The sequence below is a fragment of the Cherax quadricarinatus genome, chromosome 30 (assembly GCF_038502225.1).
Source record: "Cherax quadricarinatus isolate ZL_2023a chromosome 30, ASM3850222v1, whole genome shotgun sequence".
In the NCBI taxonomy this organism is placed as follows: Eukaryota; Metazoa; Arthropoda; class Malacostraca; order Decapoda; family Parastacidae; genus Cherax; species Cherax quadricarinatus.
The window spans coordinates 35591951-35609419 of NC_091321.1; the positions used below are offsets into that span (position 1 = coordinate 35591951).

Sequence of the window (17469 nt, forward strand, 5' to 3'; positions counted from 1 at the left end):
ACCTGTCCTTTGAGGTAAAATAATTTAGTTACACAGGCTAGGTCACTCCTGTCATGCACAGCTGCTTTAAAAATTGACCAAAACTCCTTCCAATTTTCTCCAGGATTAAATACAGGTAAACATAATTCTGAGAGTCATCTACATTGGGAAAGGCTTGTATGAGTATGTGAGCATCTCCTCTTACCTGTCCTTTGAGGTAAAATAATTTAGTTACACAGGCTAGATCACTCCTGTCATGCACAGCTGCTTTAAAAATTGACCAAAACTTCTCCCAGTTTTCTCCAGGATTAAATACAGGTAAACATAATTCTGGGAGTTTTGGCAAAGACATATTATTTGTTGGAGTAGATTGATTAACTGCCTGGTATATACATTTTAATTTATTCAAGGCCTGACTTTTACAAGAAAGAATCTTTTCCTCTAATTCATAGTACTATTAATTATGAGATCTACTTCAGTCTCATCTACACAGTTTACTAAAAAATCTCCTTCATATTTGTTATAATATAATTTGTATGAATCATATCTATTAATTAAAGCATCTAAATACAATTTTAAATCATCAGTATTCACAGTTTCTTGATTCATTAATTCCAAACATTTATTGTATGTTTTTGTTACATGCCTTTTTCTAGCTTGCAGAGATGCTTTCTTTGCTCTATATTCCATATGTTTGTCTTCTACATTAATTTTCTCATTTTCAGCCATGATGCAATGTATTAAATTCAACCCAATCAATAACACTGATACAACTTACCTTTGAATAAATCCCAGCTGCTTGAGCTCAGCAATTACATGTAAAAAAATATAATATAATTTTTTAATGTACATTAATACAAACCTTTAGCCAGACATGGCTCATCAAAATTATTGTACAAATTAATATAAATCCTTGCCAGAATTTGGCATATCAAGATTAATATTATACACATTAATATAATTTGCAACACTTGGCTTATCAATTACACATACACTAATATAAATCTTGGTCAGAATTGTCTTATCAAATTAATATTGTACAAATACATTAATATAAATCCTAGCCACTTTGGCTTTGGAAAATTAATATTATACACAATATAATCTTTAGCCACCCATGAGCTTAGCTTATCAAAATTAATATTGTAATAATTATAATCCACTACACATTAAGTAAATTTATGAACTTAACATCCACCTCCTTCTGTCATTTCACATATAATTATTAAGTAATTAACTAATTAATGACTTCACTAATTACCTCCAGTTCAAGAAGGACCAACGGGCAAATGAATTTGGAAAATTACATTTAGCTGGATGTATCATTATATACATAACAGTAAATGAACAAGTAGGAATTTGGGACACCTAGGTCGCAAAAAATGTCCCCCTTCGATACCTACCACTGTCATATCCACAAGTTTCTCTGGACCTATTAATCATAAATAAAATATACATCACCAGGAATGCTGGTAAATATATAAATTTGTGGACTGTATATTAAATTAAAAAATGATTATATATAAATACACATTTATATAACAGAAGGAGAATATATCTTAATCATAACACTCACCAATTTGACTGGAAATCTAGGTGTATCATACTCAGAAAACCTCTGTCTATACATGAAAATAACAACTGGCCAGAGTTATAACATAACAGACTTATCTGAGGTTCCTGGAGTTGTCCTGTCCTGTCGCCTGATATCTCAAGTTATGCAGGAATGCACATCCAACAATTTCGCCTCCTATTTGAGAGGTGTCAACCCAATTTTAACCTCTAGAGCACGAAAAATTCTTCCCATTACACTGACGTTGTATCCAATTCAAATTAACAATGGCGACTCTCCCTTCTCCCCAGGCTCAGTTTCCCATTTTCTATGACAAATGTTATTAAATACAGTATGGCCATCTATATAGATATAAATACTGAATTTCTGGAAAATATATACAGTATTTTCCACAATCCCTGTGATTCATCTGTGTCTTCAACTTCCAACTGTGTCCCCTTGTTGCTGTGTCCCATCTCTGGAACATTCTGTCTTTGTCCACCTTGTCAATCCCTCTCATTATTTTGTATGTCGTTATCATGTCCTCCAGTGTCGTCAGGTCGATTTCCCTTAACCTCTCCTCGTACGACATACCTCTTAGCTCTGTGTGCGCGCGCGTGTGTGTGTGTGTGTGTGTGTGTGTGTGTGTGTGTGTGTGTGTGTGTGTGTGTGTGTGTGTGTGTAAGTGTAAAGAAAAGTTGGTCAAGGTAAAGCTTAATTAACAAAGTTGCTACAAATATTCCATACAATTTATTTAAACCCAATAACAGTTTAAGAAATGATATAACAATGTAAATTTACATGTAGCGAAGCAAGGCATAACGTCTGTTAATCTTATGATTCAAATTGTTGTGGGTAAGTTTTAGCCATGTGTGTTACTGGTGATCGGCGTTATTACAAGATTGACTCCTTCATCTGGTCTCAAAACGAGCAGAGATTTACCGGTCTTCAGCTCCGTGTGGTTCTTGTCAAGGTGTATTTCTGCTGCTAGCAGCAGCTTAGCAAGAGCCACCTTGGCCTCCATCAGGGCAAAACGCATACCTAATAAAAAAAAAAACAAGATAATATAAGAGAGAGCATGTGTAACTTTAAAAGATTACATTTACCATTAAATTTCACTGAGATTTCGTTAATACAATCCCCCCCCCCCACCACCACCACCAACACACACACACATACACACGTTTGGGACACTATCTGACAGAGATAAGAGGATGAACCAGCAAGACGGGATTTAATATTCTCCTTGAGCAGTTCAGACATTGAGCACATCACCTATGAAAGGCTCCTTGGAGCTAGTGATCATGGTCCTGAACTTTGAATACAGAGTAGAGTTAGAAGTGAAGAGGGAAACAGGGAGAAAAGGACTAGAGAAGCCAAACAGAGGCAGAGGAGGGGTTCGTACCCAAGGGAAACAGAAATAATGGAATGTCCAGAATGAGCCTTGATTCACGCAAAGGTATCGAGAGGCCAAATGCAAGTGTGCTAGAGAATGTGGAAAGTACAGAAAACATAGCCCCAGGGAAAATAAGGAGATTAGTGGCCTGGTGGCTAATGCTCTCGCTTCACACGGCAAGGGCCTGGGTTCGATTCCCAGGCATAGTAGAAACATTGGGCGTGTTTCTTTACACCTGTTGTCCATGTTCCCCATCAGTGAAATGGGTACCTGGGTATCAGTCGACTGGTGTGGGTCGCATCCTGGGACACTGACCTAATTTGCCCGAAATGCTCAGCATAACAAGGGACTTTCTATATAGTACTATGTCATTGACGTCAACTAGGCCTGTATACCATGTACTTGTAGTAAACAAAAATATTATTAACGAATATGCACAGATAAGGGGGAAGGCCCAGCGGCAATATGGAAATGACTTACACAAGAAATAACCGAGAATTATGTGAAAGAGCTCAACGTGAGATTTAAGGAAGCATTTTCAGAGGAGACTTTAAGGGCTCTAGAAATCCGGAATGGTGTGTGTGAATTGTGTCTTGGACACAATACACACAACCGAGGAGGAGGTAACAGACTGCTGAGTGACCTAGATACCTCAAAGGCAGTGGGACCAGACATCTCTCTGTAGGTCCTGAGAGAGGGAGCAAAGGCACTGTGTGTGTGCCACTAACAACAATCTTCAACATATCTATCGAAACAGGGCGACCACACGAGGTGTAGAAAACAGCAAATGTAGTCCCATTTTTTAAGAAAGGACACACACACACGCAGCGTTAAACTACAGACAAGTGTCACTGATATGTATGGTATGCAAAATCATGGAGAATATAATAAAAATTATCATGTGGAGTGCTAAGCCCGATGGGATTATACAGTGCCTGTGGGGGAGGGGGGAGATGGAAGGCAAATCAGGAGAAGAGTGGTGGAGCACCTAAATAGAATGAGAATATACAAGGCTTAACCTCGCTGCCTTGATTTAAATAAAAAAAGTCACACTGTGTGTACTCACCTAATTGTACTCACCTAATTGTGGTTGCAGGGGTCGAGACTCAGCTCCTGGCCCTGCCTCTTCACTGATCGCTACTAGGTCCTCCCCCTCTCTGCTTCCTGAGCTATGTCATACCTCTTCTTAAAATTATGTATGGTTCCTGCCTCCACTACATCACTTGCTAGGTTATTCCACTTCCTGATGACTCTATGACTGAAGAAGTACTTCCTAACGTCACTATGACTCGTCTGAGTCTTCAACTTCCAACTGTGACCCCTTGTTTCTGTGTCTCCTCTATGGAACATCCTGTCTCTGTCCACCTTGTCTATTCCCCACAGTATCTTGTATGTCGTTATCATGTCTCCCATGACCCTTCTGTCCTCATGTGTCGTCAGTCCGATTTCCCTCAACCTTTCCTCGTACGACATTCCCCTGAGCTCTGGGACTAGCCTTGTTGCAAACCTTTGTACTTTCTCTAACTTCTTGACGTGCTTGACCAGGTGTGGGTTCCAGACTGTTGCAGCATACTCCAGTATGGGCCTAACATACAGTGTACAGTGTCTTGAACGATTCCTTATCAAGGAATCGGAACGCTATTCTCAGGTTTTCCAAGCGCACGTGTGTGTGTGTATGTGTGTGTTCATGTGTGTGTTCGTGTGTGGGGGAGTTGTGAGGGGAAGAGATAGGGTTAGGGGAAAGGGGAGAGATGGTTAGAAGGATGGGGAACCAGAGTGATGGAGAGGTGGAGAGTGGGAAGGGAATGTTGTGGCCTAAAAAGCTCTATCCCACAGATTCAAATTTGTAGTCCCAGCTCTGTTTCCTAGTAATGCTATCTTCTCCACTTATTGCACTTTCTGCTGGTTATTATCCTATTCCTTGCTCACGCTGAGAGACAACCTCCTCACGTTACAGTTGTGGGAGCTAGACCCTATACCTGACCCCCAACACCATGTTCAGGCGAGTACATACTGCTGGCAGCATTAAGCTCGTTGACTCCTGGCTCCTGGTTCCACTTCCATTTCTTCTCTATATGTGTTTTGATCCCATTTACAGTGCTTCAACCACAGCACTAGACTTGCACTTTACTGTCTGCATTGTGGTCACACCTTATCACTTATCATTCATGATTGCTGGCACTGGTGGCTAGCTGGTCTAGTGGCTAACGCGACGGGCTGGAGTTTTGAGACTCTATGACCGCGGGTTCAATCCCGGCCGGGGGTATGGTTTAGACCTGGGTTATGACTCAATGTTGTACCGCTTGTTATCATCTAATACACTTTTTTCTAATACACTCTTACTATCTAATACACTTATCTAATGCACTACACTATCAGGATGCTTCCAATCTTTATTATGGACACCGTTGCTTCGAGAAGAACATCAACATCTCAAGAATAATTGCTAGTTATTTTTCCTTTTCTTTCCCCTCACTTTATGCACTACCTCATCTGTCCTTTACTTGCACTTAACTCTCTGGCTTGGGTCACACTTATTATTTTGTGGCAACACTGCCTACGCCCGGCTCTAGGCCTTCTCTCCCCACTTCTGGTACTGATTTCAATTTCGAAATTATTTATGTAAATTGTAGCCCTCACCTCCCTTTTCTGGTTTAGGCAGCTTGTATTTCACTTCCCGTCTTGTTCACTAAGCTCTAACACTTTAAATGATCCCTTCAGTGTCCTTGGATAGGACAGATACAACCTAAAATCCGTGAACACTGAATATGCTGTTACTCCCACCGTGTGTGTATGTGTGTACTCACCTAATTGTGGTTGCAGGGGTGTGTGTGTGTACTCACCTATTTGTACTCACCTATTTGTGGTTGCAGGGGTCGAGTCCTAGCTCCTGGCCCCGCCTCTTCACCGGTTGCTACTAGGCCCTCTCTCTCCCCGCTCCATGAGCTTTATCAAACCTCGTCTTAAAACTGTGTATGGTTCCTGCCTCCACTACGTCATTTTCTAGGCTATTCCACTGCCTTACAACTCTATGACTGAAGAAATACTTCCTACTATCTCTCTGACTCATTTGTGTCTTCAACTTCCAATTGTGGCCTCTTGTTTCTGTGTCCCCTCCCTGGAACATCCTGTCTTTGTCCACCTTGTCTATTCCACGCAGTATTTTATATGTCGTTATCATGTCTCCCCTGACCCTCCTGTCCTCCAGTGTCGTCAGGCCGATTTCCCTTAATCTTTCTTCATAGGACATTCCCCTTAGCTCTGGAACTAACCTTGTTGCAAACCTTTGTACTTTCTCTAGTTTCTTGACGTGCTTTATCAAGTGCGGGTTCCAAACAGGTGCTGCATACTCCAGTATGGGCCTGACATACACGGTGTACAGTGTCTTGAATGATTCCTTACTAAGGTATCGGAATGCTGTTCTCAGGTTTGCCAGGCGCCCATATGCTGCAGCAGTTATCTGATTGATGTGTGCTTCCGGAGACATGCTCGGTGTTATACTCACCCCAAGATCTTTCTCCTTGAGTGAGGTTTGCAGTCTTTGGCCACCTAGCCTATACTCTGTCTGTGGTCTTCTGTGCCCTTCCCCTATCTTCATGACTTTGCATTTGGCAGGATTAAATTCGAGAAGCCATTTGCTGGACCAGGTGTCCAGTCTGTCCAGGTCTCTTTGAAGTCCTGCCTGGTCCTCATCAGATTTAATTCTCCTCATTAACTTCACATCATCTGCAAACAGGGACACTTCTGAGTCTAACCCTTCCGTCATGTCGTTCACATATACCAAAAATAGCACTGGTCCTAGGACCGACCCCTGTGGGACCCCGCTCGTCACAGGTGCCCACTGTGATACATCATTACGTACCATGACTCGTTGTTGCCTCCCTGTCAGGTATTCTCTGATCCATTGCAGTGCCCTTCCTGTTATATGCGCCTGATACTCTAGCTTCTGCACTAATCTCTTGTGAGGAACTGTGTCAAAGGCCTTCTTGCAGTCCAAGAAGATGCAATCAACCCACCCCTCTCTCTCTTGTCTTACTTCTGTTATTTTATCATAAAACTCCAGAGGGTTTGTGACACAGGATTTGCCTTCCGTGAATCCGTGCTGGTTGGCATTTATACTCCTGTTCCGCTCCAGGTGCTCCACCACTCTCCTCCTGATAATCTTCTCCATAATTTTGCATACTATACACGTCAATGACACAGGTCTATAGTTTAGTGCCTCTTTTCTGTCTCCTTTTTTGAAAATGGGAACTACATTTGCCGTCTTCCATACCTCAGGTAGTTGCCCAGTTTCCAGGGATGTGTTGAAGATTGTGGTAAGTGGTACGCACAACATATCTGCTCCCTCTCTAAGGACCCACGGAGAGATGTTGTCCGGTCCCATTGCCTTTGAGGTATCGATGTCCCTTAGCAGTTTCTTCACCTCCTCCTCATCTGTATGTATGTCGTCCAACACTTGTTGGTGTATTCCTTGTTGGTGTCCCCATCTGGTCTGTCCCCCCAGAGTCCTTCCTGTCTCTACTGTAAATACTTCCTTAAATCTCGTGTTGAGCTCCTCACATACCTCTTGATCGTTTCTTGTGAGTTCTCCACCTTCTTTCCTCAGCCTTATCACCTGGTCCTTGACTGTTGTCTTCCTCCTAATGTGGCTATACAGCAGTTTCGCGTCAGATTTGACTTTCGATGCTATGTCGTTTTCATACTGTCGCTGGGCCTCCCTCCTTATCTGCGCATACTCGTTTCTGGCTCTTCTACTAATCTCCTTGTTTTCCTGGGTCCTATGCCTCCTGTACCTTTTCCATTCTCTGTTGCACTTAGTTTTTGCCTCCCTACACCTTCGGGTAAACCAAGGACTCGTTTTGGTCTTCCTATTATTTCTGTTTCCCTTGGGAACAAAACTTTCCTCTGCCTCCTTGCACTTTGTTGCCACATATTCCATCATCTCGTTTACTGATTTTCCTACCATTTCTCTGTCCCATTTCTGTGTGTGTGTGTGTGTGTGTGTGTGTGTGTGTGTGTGTGTGTGTGTGTGTGTGTGTGTGTGTGTGTGTGTGTGTGTGTGCATGTGTGTGTGCATGTGTGTGTGTGTGCATGTGTGTGTGTGCATGTGTGTGTGTGTGTGTGTATGGGTGTGTATGTGTGTGCATGTGTGTGTATGTGTGTGCATGTGTGTGCATGTGTGTGTATGTGTGTGTGTGTGTGCATGTGTGCATGTAATCACCTGGTTGTGGTTGCAGGGGTCGATTCACAGCTCCTGGTTGCTACTAGGTAACACTTCCTGATCCAAGAGCTTTATCATACACAGCTCATTCTAATCTCCTAACTATGGATTCTCTGCATTACACTCAAACCACACATTGCCCACAGACATGATATCTCTACTGCCTCCAGCCTTCTCCTTGTTGCAACATTCACCACCCATGCATCATGCCCATATAAGATCATTGGTATGATTATGCTCTCATACATTTCCCTCTTTGCTTTCATGGATAAAGGTCTTTGTCTCCACAGACTCCTCAGTGCACCACTCACCTTTTTACCCTCATCAGTTCTGTGATTCACCTCATTTTTCATTGACCCATCTGCTGACATGTCCACCCCCAAATATCTGAATACATTCACCTCCTCCATACTCTCTCCCTCCAATTTGATATCCAATCTTCTGTTACCTCATTTTTTTGTCATCCTCATCACCTTACTCTTTCCTGTACTCACTTTTAATTTCCCACTTTTACATACCTTATGAACCTCAACCAACCTCTGCAACTTCTCTTCAGAATCATCCAAAAGCACAGTGCCATCAGCAAAGAGCAACTGTGACAACTCTCACTTTGTGTTATATTCTTTATCTTTTAACCTGACACCTCTTGCCAACACCCGAGCATTCACTTCTCTTACAACTCCATCTATAAATATACTGAACAACCATTGTGACATCACACATCCCTGTCTAAGGCCTACTTATACTGGGAAATTATCTCCCTCTCGGCTACATACTCTAACCTGAGCCTCACTATCCTCGTAAAGACTTTTCACTGCTTTCAATAACCTACCTCCTATTCCATACATCTGTAACATCTGCCACATTACCCCCCTATCCACCCTGTCATATGCCTTTTCCAAATCCAAAAATGCTACTAAAACCTCTATACCCTTATCTAAATACTGTTCACTTATATAATGTCACTGCAAACACTTGGTCTACACACCCTTACTCTTCCTAAAGCCTCCTTGTTTATCTGCTTTCCTGCTCTCCGTCTTACTTTTAATTCTTTCAATGATAACTACCATATACTTTACCAGGTATACTCAACAGACTTATTCCCCTATAAATGTTACACTATCTTTTGTTCCCTTTGCCTTTATACAAAGGAACAATGCATTCTCTCTACCAATCCCTTGGTACCTTACCCTCTTCCATACATTTATTAAATAAAAGTACTAACCACTCCAAGACTATGCCCCACTTACTTTTAACATTTCTATCTTTATCCCATCAATCCCAGCTTCTTTATCCCCTTTCATTCTACCCAATGCCTCAATCATATCCCCCACACTCATAACTGGTTCTTCCTCACTCCTATAAGATGTTATTCCTCCTTGCCCTATACATGAAATCACAGCTTCTCTATCTCCATCAACACTTTACAATTCCTCAAAAATTCCCTCCATCTTCCCGATACCTCTAACTCTCCGTTTAATCACTCTCCTCTCCTATTTTTAAATATCAAATCCATGTGTTCCCTAGGATTTCTCAACTTATTAATCTCACTCCAAAAATTTTTTTCAATAAAACATGTTGATAACATCTCACCCACTCTCTTTTCACATTGCTTCACCACTCTCTTCGCCTCTCTTTTTCTCTCCATATACTCCTCCCTCCTTGCTTCACTTCTACTTTGTAAAAACCTCTCATATGCTAACATTGTCTCCCTTACTACTCTCTTTACATCATTATTCCATCAATCGCTCTTCTTTCCTCCCGCACCCACTTTCCTGTAACCACAAACTTCTGCTGAACACTAACACTATCCTGAAACCTACCCCATACATCTTCTACCCCATTGCCTATACTCATATTAGCCCATCTGTCTTCCAAAAGCTGTTTATATCTAACTGCCTCCTCATATAGTTTATAAACCTTCTGTCTGTGAGGTGCGCAAGCGTGCGTGCCTTTATATATATATATATATATATATATATATATATATATATATATATATATATATATATATATATATATATATATATATATATATATTTATATAGAATGGGGTCCACCTCTGGTGTAAATTGTGGGACCCATAGCCTCGGAGAAGTGGATAAAAAGGCTTCAAGGAAGAATATTTGGATTTCTTCCTGAAGCCATTTGAATATTCCACTTCCCCTACCACCCCATCTTTTAAACTATTTTTTTTTACCAATAGGAATATTTTATTACATAATATGGCACAGAAGATTTAAGAGATACATTGTTGATATAAAGGTGGCATATATATATATATATATATATATATATATATATATATATATATATATATACACATGTTGTTACGTGTGTATCACCGATTATAAGGCGAAAATCTCATCCAGCTCCTCAGAGCTGGGGCGTGTGCCCAAAATGCAGCATGCATTACCCCTTTGAACAGCCACGCTGAGCCGCTGGAACAGAAAACTAGCTGCCCTGGGATCCCTAGTTACCCTGATGAGTCTTTTTCCCAGCTCCTTAAGGAAATTAGATGCACTCTTTCCCCATGAGCCAAGGGTCTCTGAACCTATGGGAACAAACATATAATGATGGGCAAGTTCTCCATATTTTCTAGACTTTTGGGACTCCCTAAAGCTGGCAGCTGCCCCTCCTTCCTCCCTGGTGTATTGGAGATAGGTATCAGCCAAGGTAGATGCACATGTATAGTCCCACACCACCTGCTTCCCATCTGTCCAGGCTTGAAGGGTGATACCATCTGGACGCTTCTGGCTGCCATCAGATCTGCATAGTTGGGGTGGCTCCCTTTCTGCTGGGCATCCAGCTGTTGTGAGGCTCCTCTTGATAATGTTATTAACCTCCTCATGTCTTGCAATCTTTCCCTCGGATTTACGGCACACAAGACCATGGTACCCGAATCGGTCTGCTGCTTCACTGCCACAAATACACCTGTGTTCGGCGAGAATAGGGGCGGCAAGTCGAAGGGCAACACTGATGCGGATGGTCTGTGGGTCGAGGCGTGTGCCAAGGCTGGAGTTGGGAACAGCCAACAGAAAGTCCCCAGCATGAGGGGCTCTCACTGCCAGCAGGCGGGCTCTATCCTTCCCTGACACACTCTGAAGCATCGTTGAGGCTATATTTTCCACTATTGGACCATCCCAGTGCGATTGTTTGTAGTTGTTGGGGGGAGCAGGTCTGGTTTCTGAGCCCGTTAGATTATCCCAGATCATTGCTCCGTCAATGAATTTTTGGTCCTGGGCTCCAATCTTGTCCCTAAGATGTTCAGGGAGAATCGCTGCTACAAGCTCTCTGGATGCAATACACGAGGACAGAAAAGCAGGTAACGCAATCTGTGATGACTTGCGGACACCAATGCCTCCTAGTCTGACTGGAAGTGTAGCTTGGTTCCACTGCCCGTCTTCTAGAGTAAGGTTAAGTACTTTCGTAAAAATCTGCCTCAGAATACTGTCATATTCGTGCAGTATAGGGTTATCATATGAAGGTGCACATCTTAGGAAATATGTCAACCTGGGCAGACTCAAGCACTTTGTGAGAAGGTACAAGGCATCGTGGGTGTCCAGATTGCCTATTCGTTGTTCCATTCTCCTTAACTCTTCCAATTTCTTCCTGAGAATTGTGTCAATGGCATTGCTTCCCAGAGGTGCTCCTAGCAAGACACTATTTGTGGGGGCAATGACTGCTGCTCCTGGTAGTTTTGATCTCACTGCATTTATCACTTGTTGACTGACTGAGATGATTTCACATTTGGATGGATTCAGGATGAGACCCATTTCCTGTCCCCGTGTCATTACCTGTGTAAGGTCATGTAGGAGGGACTCCTTTGTACCTGCTAGTGTGCCCTCATCTAGGAACCAGATGTTTAGCTCGCTGGTCAGTCTGACTGTGATTTCCCTAACTGCAATACAGAAGAGAAATGGTGCAAGAGGATCTCCTTGTTGGACACCCTCTGATGATGTTATTTCATGCTCTCCAAAGAGAAGCATTGATTCCTTGCTATACCCAGCTGAAACAAAAGGGAAGAGACCAGGGAAATGTTCTTGTACTGCTGCTAATACCACGTCTCTTTTCAGGAGATTGAACGCATTCTTGAAATCTAATTTTACCACTGCATTGTCCTCAGGCAGGTTGTTGATATATGCCCTTGTTGCATGAACCGCTGCTTCACTTCCTTGAGAGACCCCAAAGCCAAGCTGGTTTGGTTGAAGCATCATGGCTGCCTGTGCACGAATACTTCAGACAGCAGCTTTGGATATGAGGCGGCGTAACGTGTTGCCTACTGCAATTGGCCGAATTCCTCCATCCTTCTTTTTAAGTGAACAAAGTGTTGCACCAAAAAAGAAAGGTCTAATTTCATCAGGAATCAGACCAGCCAAGGAATTGTTGACGAACCTTGTGATCTCTGAAAGCAGTGTCTCAGCAATTTCCCCAATAACTGGATTAACCATTTCCTTTAAATGCTGTGGCCTTATTCCAGTGTAACCCCCAGCAGAGCCAGATGGGAACGACATTATTGCTTTGTAAATGTCTGAGTCTTCCACAATCAATGGTTCCATAGTGGGGACAGAGGTGTTGGAACTGTTGGTGCCACTGGTTTCCCTGGCAGGGTGCTTTCCTCTAAGTGCTTCAGCCGTGTCAGCATCCCTGGGAGCAACTGTATCTTCACTGGTAATAATTCTGATTGCCCCCACTGTGTTGCCCTCTTCAATTTTCTTGCTCACCTGGACTCTGACTTTTTCACTGTCAGTAGAGTGAGTGGGGGTTCTGCCTCTCCCTTTTTTGTGTTGACGAGGAAGGTGAATGAGGTTATCAACTCTAGGAAAATCTCTTAAGGATTTAATTATCATTGAGGCTAGCCTCTTTCCCCTTCTTTCCGGCACAGCTAAGCAGACATTGCCAAAAAGTAGCAAGTTGTGCCATGCCTTGATGGTTGGTGGAGCATTTAAGATAGTGGAACCATCGTTTACTTTTTTCAGGAGGTCTGTAAGTTTCCCAGCTGCGTGTGGACGGGCTGCTTTGGGAATATGTGTGAGTGTCCTCGTACCTGTTGCTTTGATTGCTTCCAAGAGATTGTCTGATGAGATAAAATCTGTTGGAGTGGGTTCAGGTGCCTGAGGTGGCTCTGGATCATCACTTTCCACAGGAGGACATCCTGAACCAGGGCAACTACCGTGTTTGCGGAGGAAACCATTAGAGTTGAGACAACGAAGCTGTAAGCATGACCGACACTTGCCTCTCCTAGTATTGCCAGCCGTGCCATTTCCCTGGCTGCTTGCTTCCTCCTGGTTGGCATCCATCTGCTAGACTAGACAATAGGAGTGGAATATGACATGCTGGGTGGGTATGGTGCGTGGAAGGTAGTGAACTTGACCGTGGTGGCCTGGTGGAGTTTGAGGGGCCGGGAGGGGAAGGGGAAAACTTCCCTTGGGAATTAGGTGGGGGAGGCGCAGGTTGAGTGGGGTTATCCCGGGGAGTACAATACACATGGACTTGCACACTATATATTGTTCACACTGTCTTACAATACACGTAACTTTATTTGTTTCCCATGTACACTATGAACAATGTGGGTATGGGCACTGCTGAACCAATGTGGTCACTCACCATCTAGTTACACATCCCACCTCTTCCACCCACCCCCGTGACGTGGGGGTGGATGAACTGACTGGTCACTCCCTCGTTAACATTAATTTCACATTGTTTTTCCATAACATAAGCCTTTAAAAAGTCCATGCATCGACACAATCATTTCCACGTTAACTGGAAGCATGGTGATATATATATATATATATATACATATATATATATATATATATATATATATATATATATATATATATACAAGTAATCAATCTTACCTATGCAGTTTCTAGGTCCCATTCCAAAGGGTATGTGAGTGAAGCTGGTGATGTTGGGTTTGTTTTCCGGCAGGAAGCGGTCTGGCTGAAACTCCTCGGGTTCTGGCCAGTAGCGAGGGTCGTGGTGCAGACTCCACAACGGGTAAGTCACCACGTCACCGGGATGCAGAGTTACTTCAGTGCCAGGTATTCTGTTAGTGCAAATTTCTTTTTTATAATGACAGATATTATTAACCTTGAGTTCATTCAGTGTAGCAGATAATATGACAGGAAACAACATAAAAAATGAGAGGTTTCTGACTAACTAGACTTAGAAGTTTTCAAGGAAATGAGTATTGCTAACCTGAACAATCTGACTGACCAAAGTGTAAACCATTAAGCTTTGTCTGATGCTAAAGTCCAATGACACTGATTCACATATCACTCGACAGGTAACCTGCAGCTACCTTCATGACAAAAATGCCTATGACTGAAAAGAGTCCAGACAAAGTTCAGGGTTGATCTGACAGGTAGTTACTAGAATTCAATCACAGAAAATATAATGTTATAAAAATATAGAAAGGGCAAATTGTGATCAGAAATGGAGTACAGGCTAGGGCACAATGAGTGTATAACTTACTCTAAGAACAGGTCCTCTTGGAAACCATATTACCGAGTATATTGCCAGAGGAACACAGCTAAATAACCTCTGCAGCAAATGTATATTTGGTAAATCAACGATTAGTCTATAACACTATCAAAGAAAGCGCCATTTACGACACTAAATACGACATATGTCAGACCAATCTTAGTGTACGCAGCACCAGAAAAAAAAAGCTGAAAGGCAATTTGAAAATGATATAGCATCAAGGCAATTTGAAAATGATATAGCATCAAGGGCCAAAACTGAACCAAAGCTTCTTTACAGCAACAAAATAAAAATAAAACCAAGTTTTAAGAGCCAAGTTATAAGGGTAGAGTAGAAGGATGGGACACTGATGGAGAGCAGCAGATAATTATATTATATGAAAGCTTATGCACAGATACCATGAAGTCTTTATAGAAAGCAATAGAGAGATACTGGAAAATATCATCATCAGACCAAAACAATAAGAGGTAGAAAGCATCAGCATAACAAGATGAAGTGATGAGATTACTAAGAGAACTTGATGTAACGACAACAATGGGACAAGATAACATCTTCATGGATGCTTAAAGAAGGAGTGGAATTTCTGGGTGACTCAAAAGCAAAGTGTACGACCAGTCTCTGATCAGTACAAGTTCCAGAAATTTGAAAAAAGGGCAAATGTCGTTTCAAATATAGGATGGAGAATAGGCAAGAGACACTGAATTGCAGACTAGTTTCTCTAATATACATTTTGTCGGATGTTATGGAGAAGGAAGAAAGAATGGAAAAACATACTGAAGCACTTGAGAATATTCTTTAATGAAAAGCATCATTAATTCAGTGATGGAAAATCCTGTCTTACAAATATGCTGAGGTTCAATGACAGAGTCACAGAAGTAAAACAAGAACACATAGTTGAATAGATTACGTTTTACTGGACTGTGGGAAAACATTTGATACAATTCTACACCAGTGGTTAATATAAAAATAAGAGGAACAGGAAGGGTTAAAATCCAAGTTGCTCCACTGGGTCAAGGAGAACCTGAATGACAGACAGCAGAAAGTAACAATAAAGAAAACAAATAAGAATGAAGACAATAACAAATGGAGTTCCACAAACGTCAGTATAAGAAGGGCTACGGCTTCTAATATATACAACGACCTACTTGAACTGATGGACTTATTTGTGTAACTCTGAGGATGATGTAAAATTAATACGAAGTATAAGAACTGAAAAGGATAGGTATAGGTATAAGGTGGCCCAGTGGTCTGGTGGTTAAAGCTCCCGCTTCACACACGGAGGGCCCGGGTTCGATTCCCGGCGGGTGGAAATTCCGACACGTTTCTTTACACCTATTGTCCTGTTCACCTAGCAGCAAATAGGTACCTGGGTGTTAGTCGACTGGTGTGGGTCGCATCCTGGGGGACAAGATTAAGGACCCCGATGGAAATAAGTTAGACAGTCCTCGATGACGCACTGACTTTCTTGGGTTATCCTGGGTGGCTAACCCTCCGGGGTTAAAAATCCGAACAAAATCTTATCTTATCTTATCTTAACTCCTGAGAAACTTCAACAGACTGAAGATGTGGTCAAACAAGTGACTTACTGAGTTCAACTCGAGCAAATTTAAAAGGATGAGGACAAACAGAACGCAGAGGATATTATTATAATCAACATGGCTTCAGAATTGATAAATCTTGTTTTCTAAACATAACAACAAACTTTTAGTTTTTAATTCGACTCAATGTTAAGAGCAATTTAAGTATTGGGTAATATTTCATGTTGTTACCCCATAACAATTTTGTTTTCAATTTTAGCAATTTTTTCCACCTAAACATTATGTATCTTCCATGACTTTGCAGAAGAAATCTCAGACAATACGACAGAGGACTGAGTGACCTGTTATTTCCATCTCATTTTTTTTTTGGGGGGGGACTATATTGACATATGTAATATATTTTTGTTTGGACGTATGAGAGAAGTAGTAAAATTTTATTTATTAAGATGAAAAAATATTTCACAAAGAATCACAAGAAGTCCATATATACTTTTTTTTATAAATTCATACTATATTCTGGGCCATTTTACCAATATTGGTCAACTCTGCTGTTTATCGACCGGATACGTTCATTTTTTGTGTACTATAAGAAGCTTGTTTCGACCATTCCTTCACGAAGCTTCAATATGATGGGCCAAAAAACAAATGAAAAAGGGCAAAATTTACTAAAAATTACATTTGGCAAGCTCAACTATGAAGTGGTACTGGAAAAAGTGGTTTTGACACTTCCTGCTGGCAGAACACTTCAAATTCCATCAGTTAACGAGTTCCAGTTCTGTAATAAACCTTATTTTCATTTAACAAAAAATACAGTTTATAAGTTTTTTGACATTTAGTAAGATATCAGAACATTTTAGCCACACAAATCTGAAAATGTTTGGGATACTTCAAAAAGGTACACGTAATATTGTACAGCAATCATTTTTTTATGTTTTTTGTGGAAATCACTAAGTTGTTCATTATTAATCATGGGTTACCACAAAATAGGTGAATAACTTACTTCCGAGAAAATGGTGGAAACGTGCGTATGTCCGAGTACTCGGGGAATTATTTTTTTCCCTGAAAAAAAACCTTTTTTTTCACTGTTTTCATAAGCTATGAGTGTCCATTGCAGTTTACCTCAGCTAGATTCGTTTTCTCTCATAAGAGTCACGAATGGACGGTGCTGTGGGTAGTGTCCATAAAGTCCCTTTCTATTCTATTCTATTCTATTTGATTCGCCGGTAATCCCGGCCCGGGTCTCTTCCATTTTGGTGACCCGGCATTGGCTCCCCGGGTAGGGAAGTGACATTTA

At 41.6% G+C, this 17469-nt stretch overlaps 1 protein-coding gene across 3 annotated transcripts in view; it reads right to left on the minus strand.

Moving 5' to 3' along the window:
- Positions 1–367: 367 nt before the first annotated feature.
- The window catches only part of LOC138853438 (cytochrome P450 9e2-like), a 101449-nt gene continuing 84347 nt past the window's right edge, over positions 368–17469 (minus strand). For all 3 annotated transcript variants that reach the window (XM_070090103.1, XM_070090101.1, XM_070090102.1), the window contains 2 exons: positions 14010–14200; positions 368–2572 (listed from right to left, as the gene is read on the minus strand). In XM_070090103.1, coding sequence (XP_069946204.1) covers positions 2394–2572; positions 14010–14200 — 370 coding nt within the window. In that variant the 3' untranslated portion in view covers positions 368–2393. The remainder of the gene's footprint in view (positions 2573–14009; positions 14201–17469) is intronic.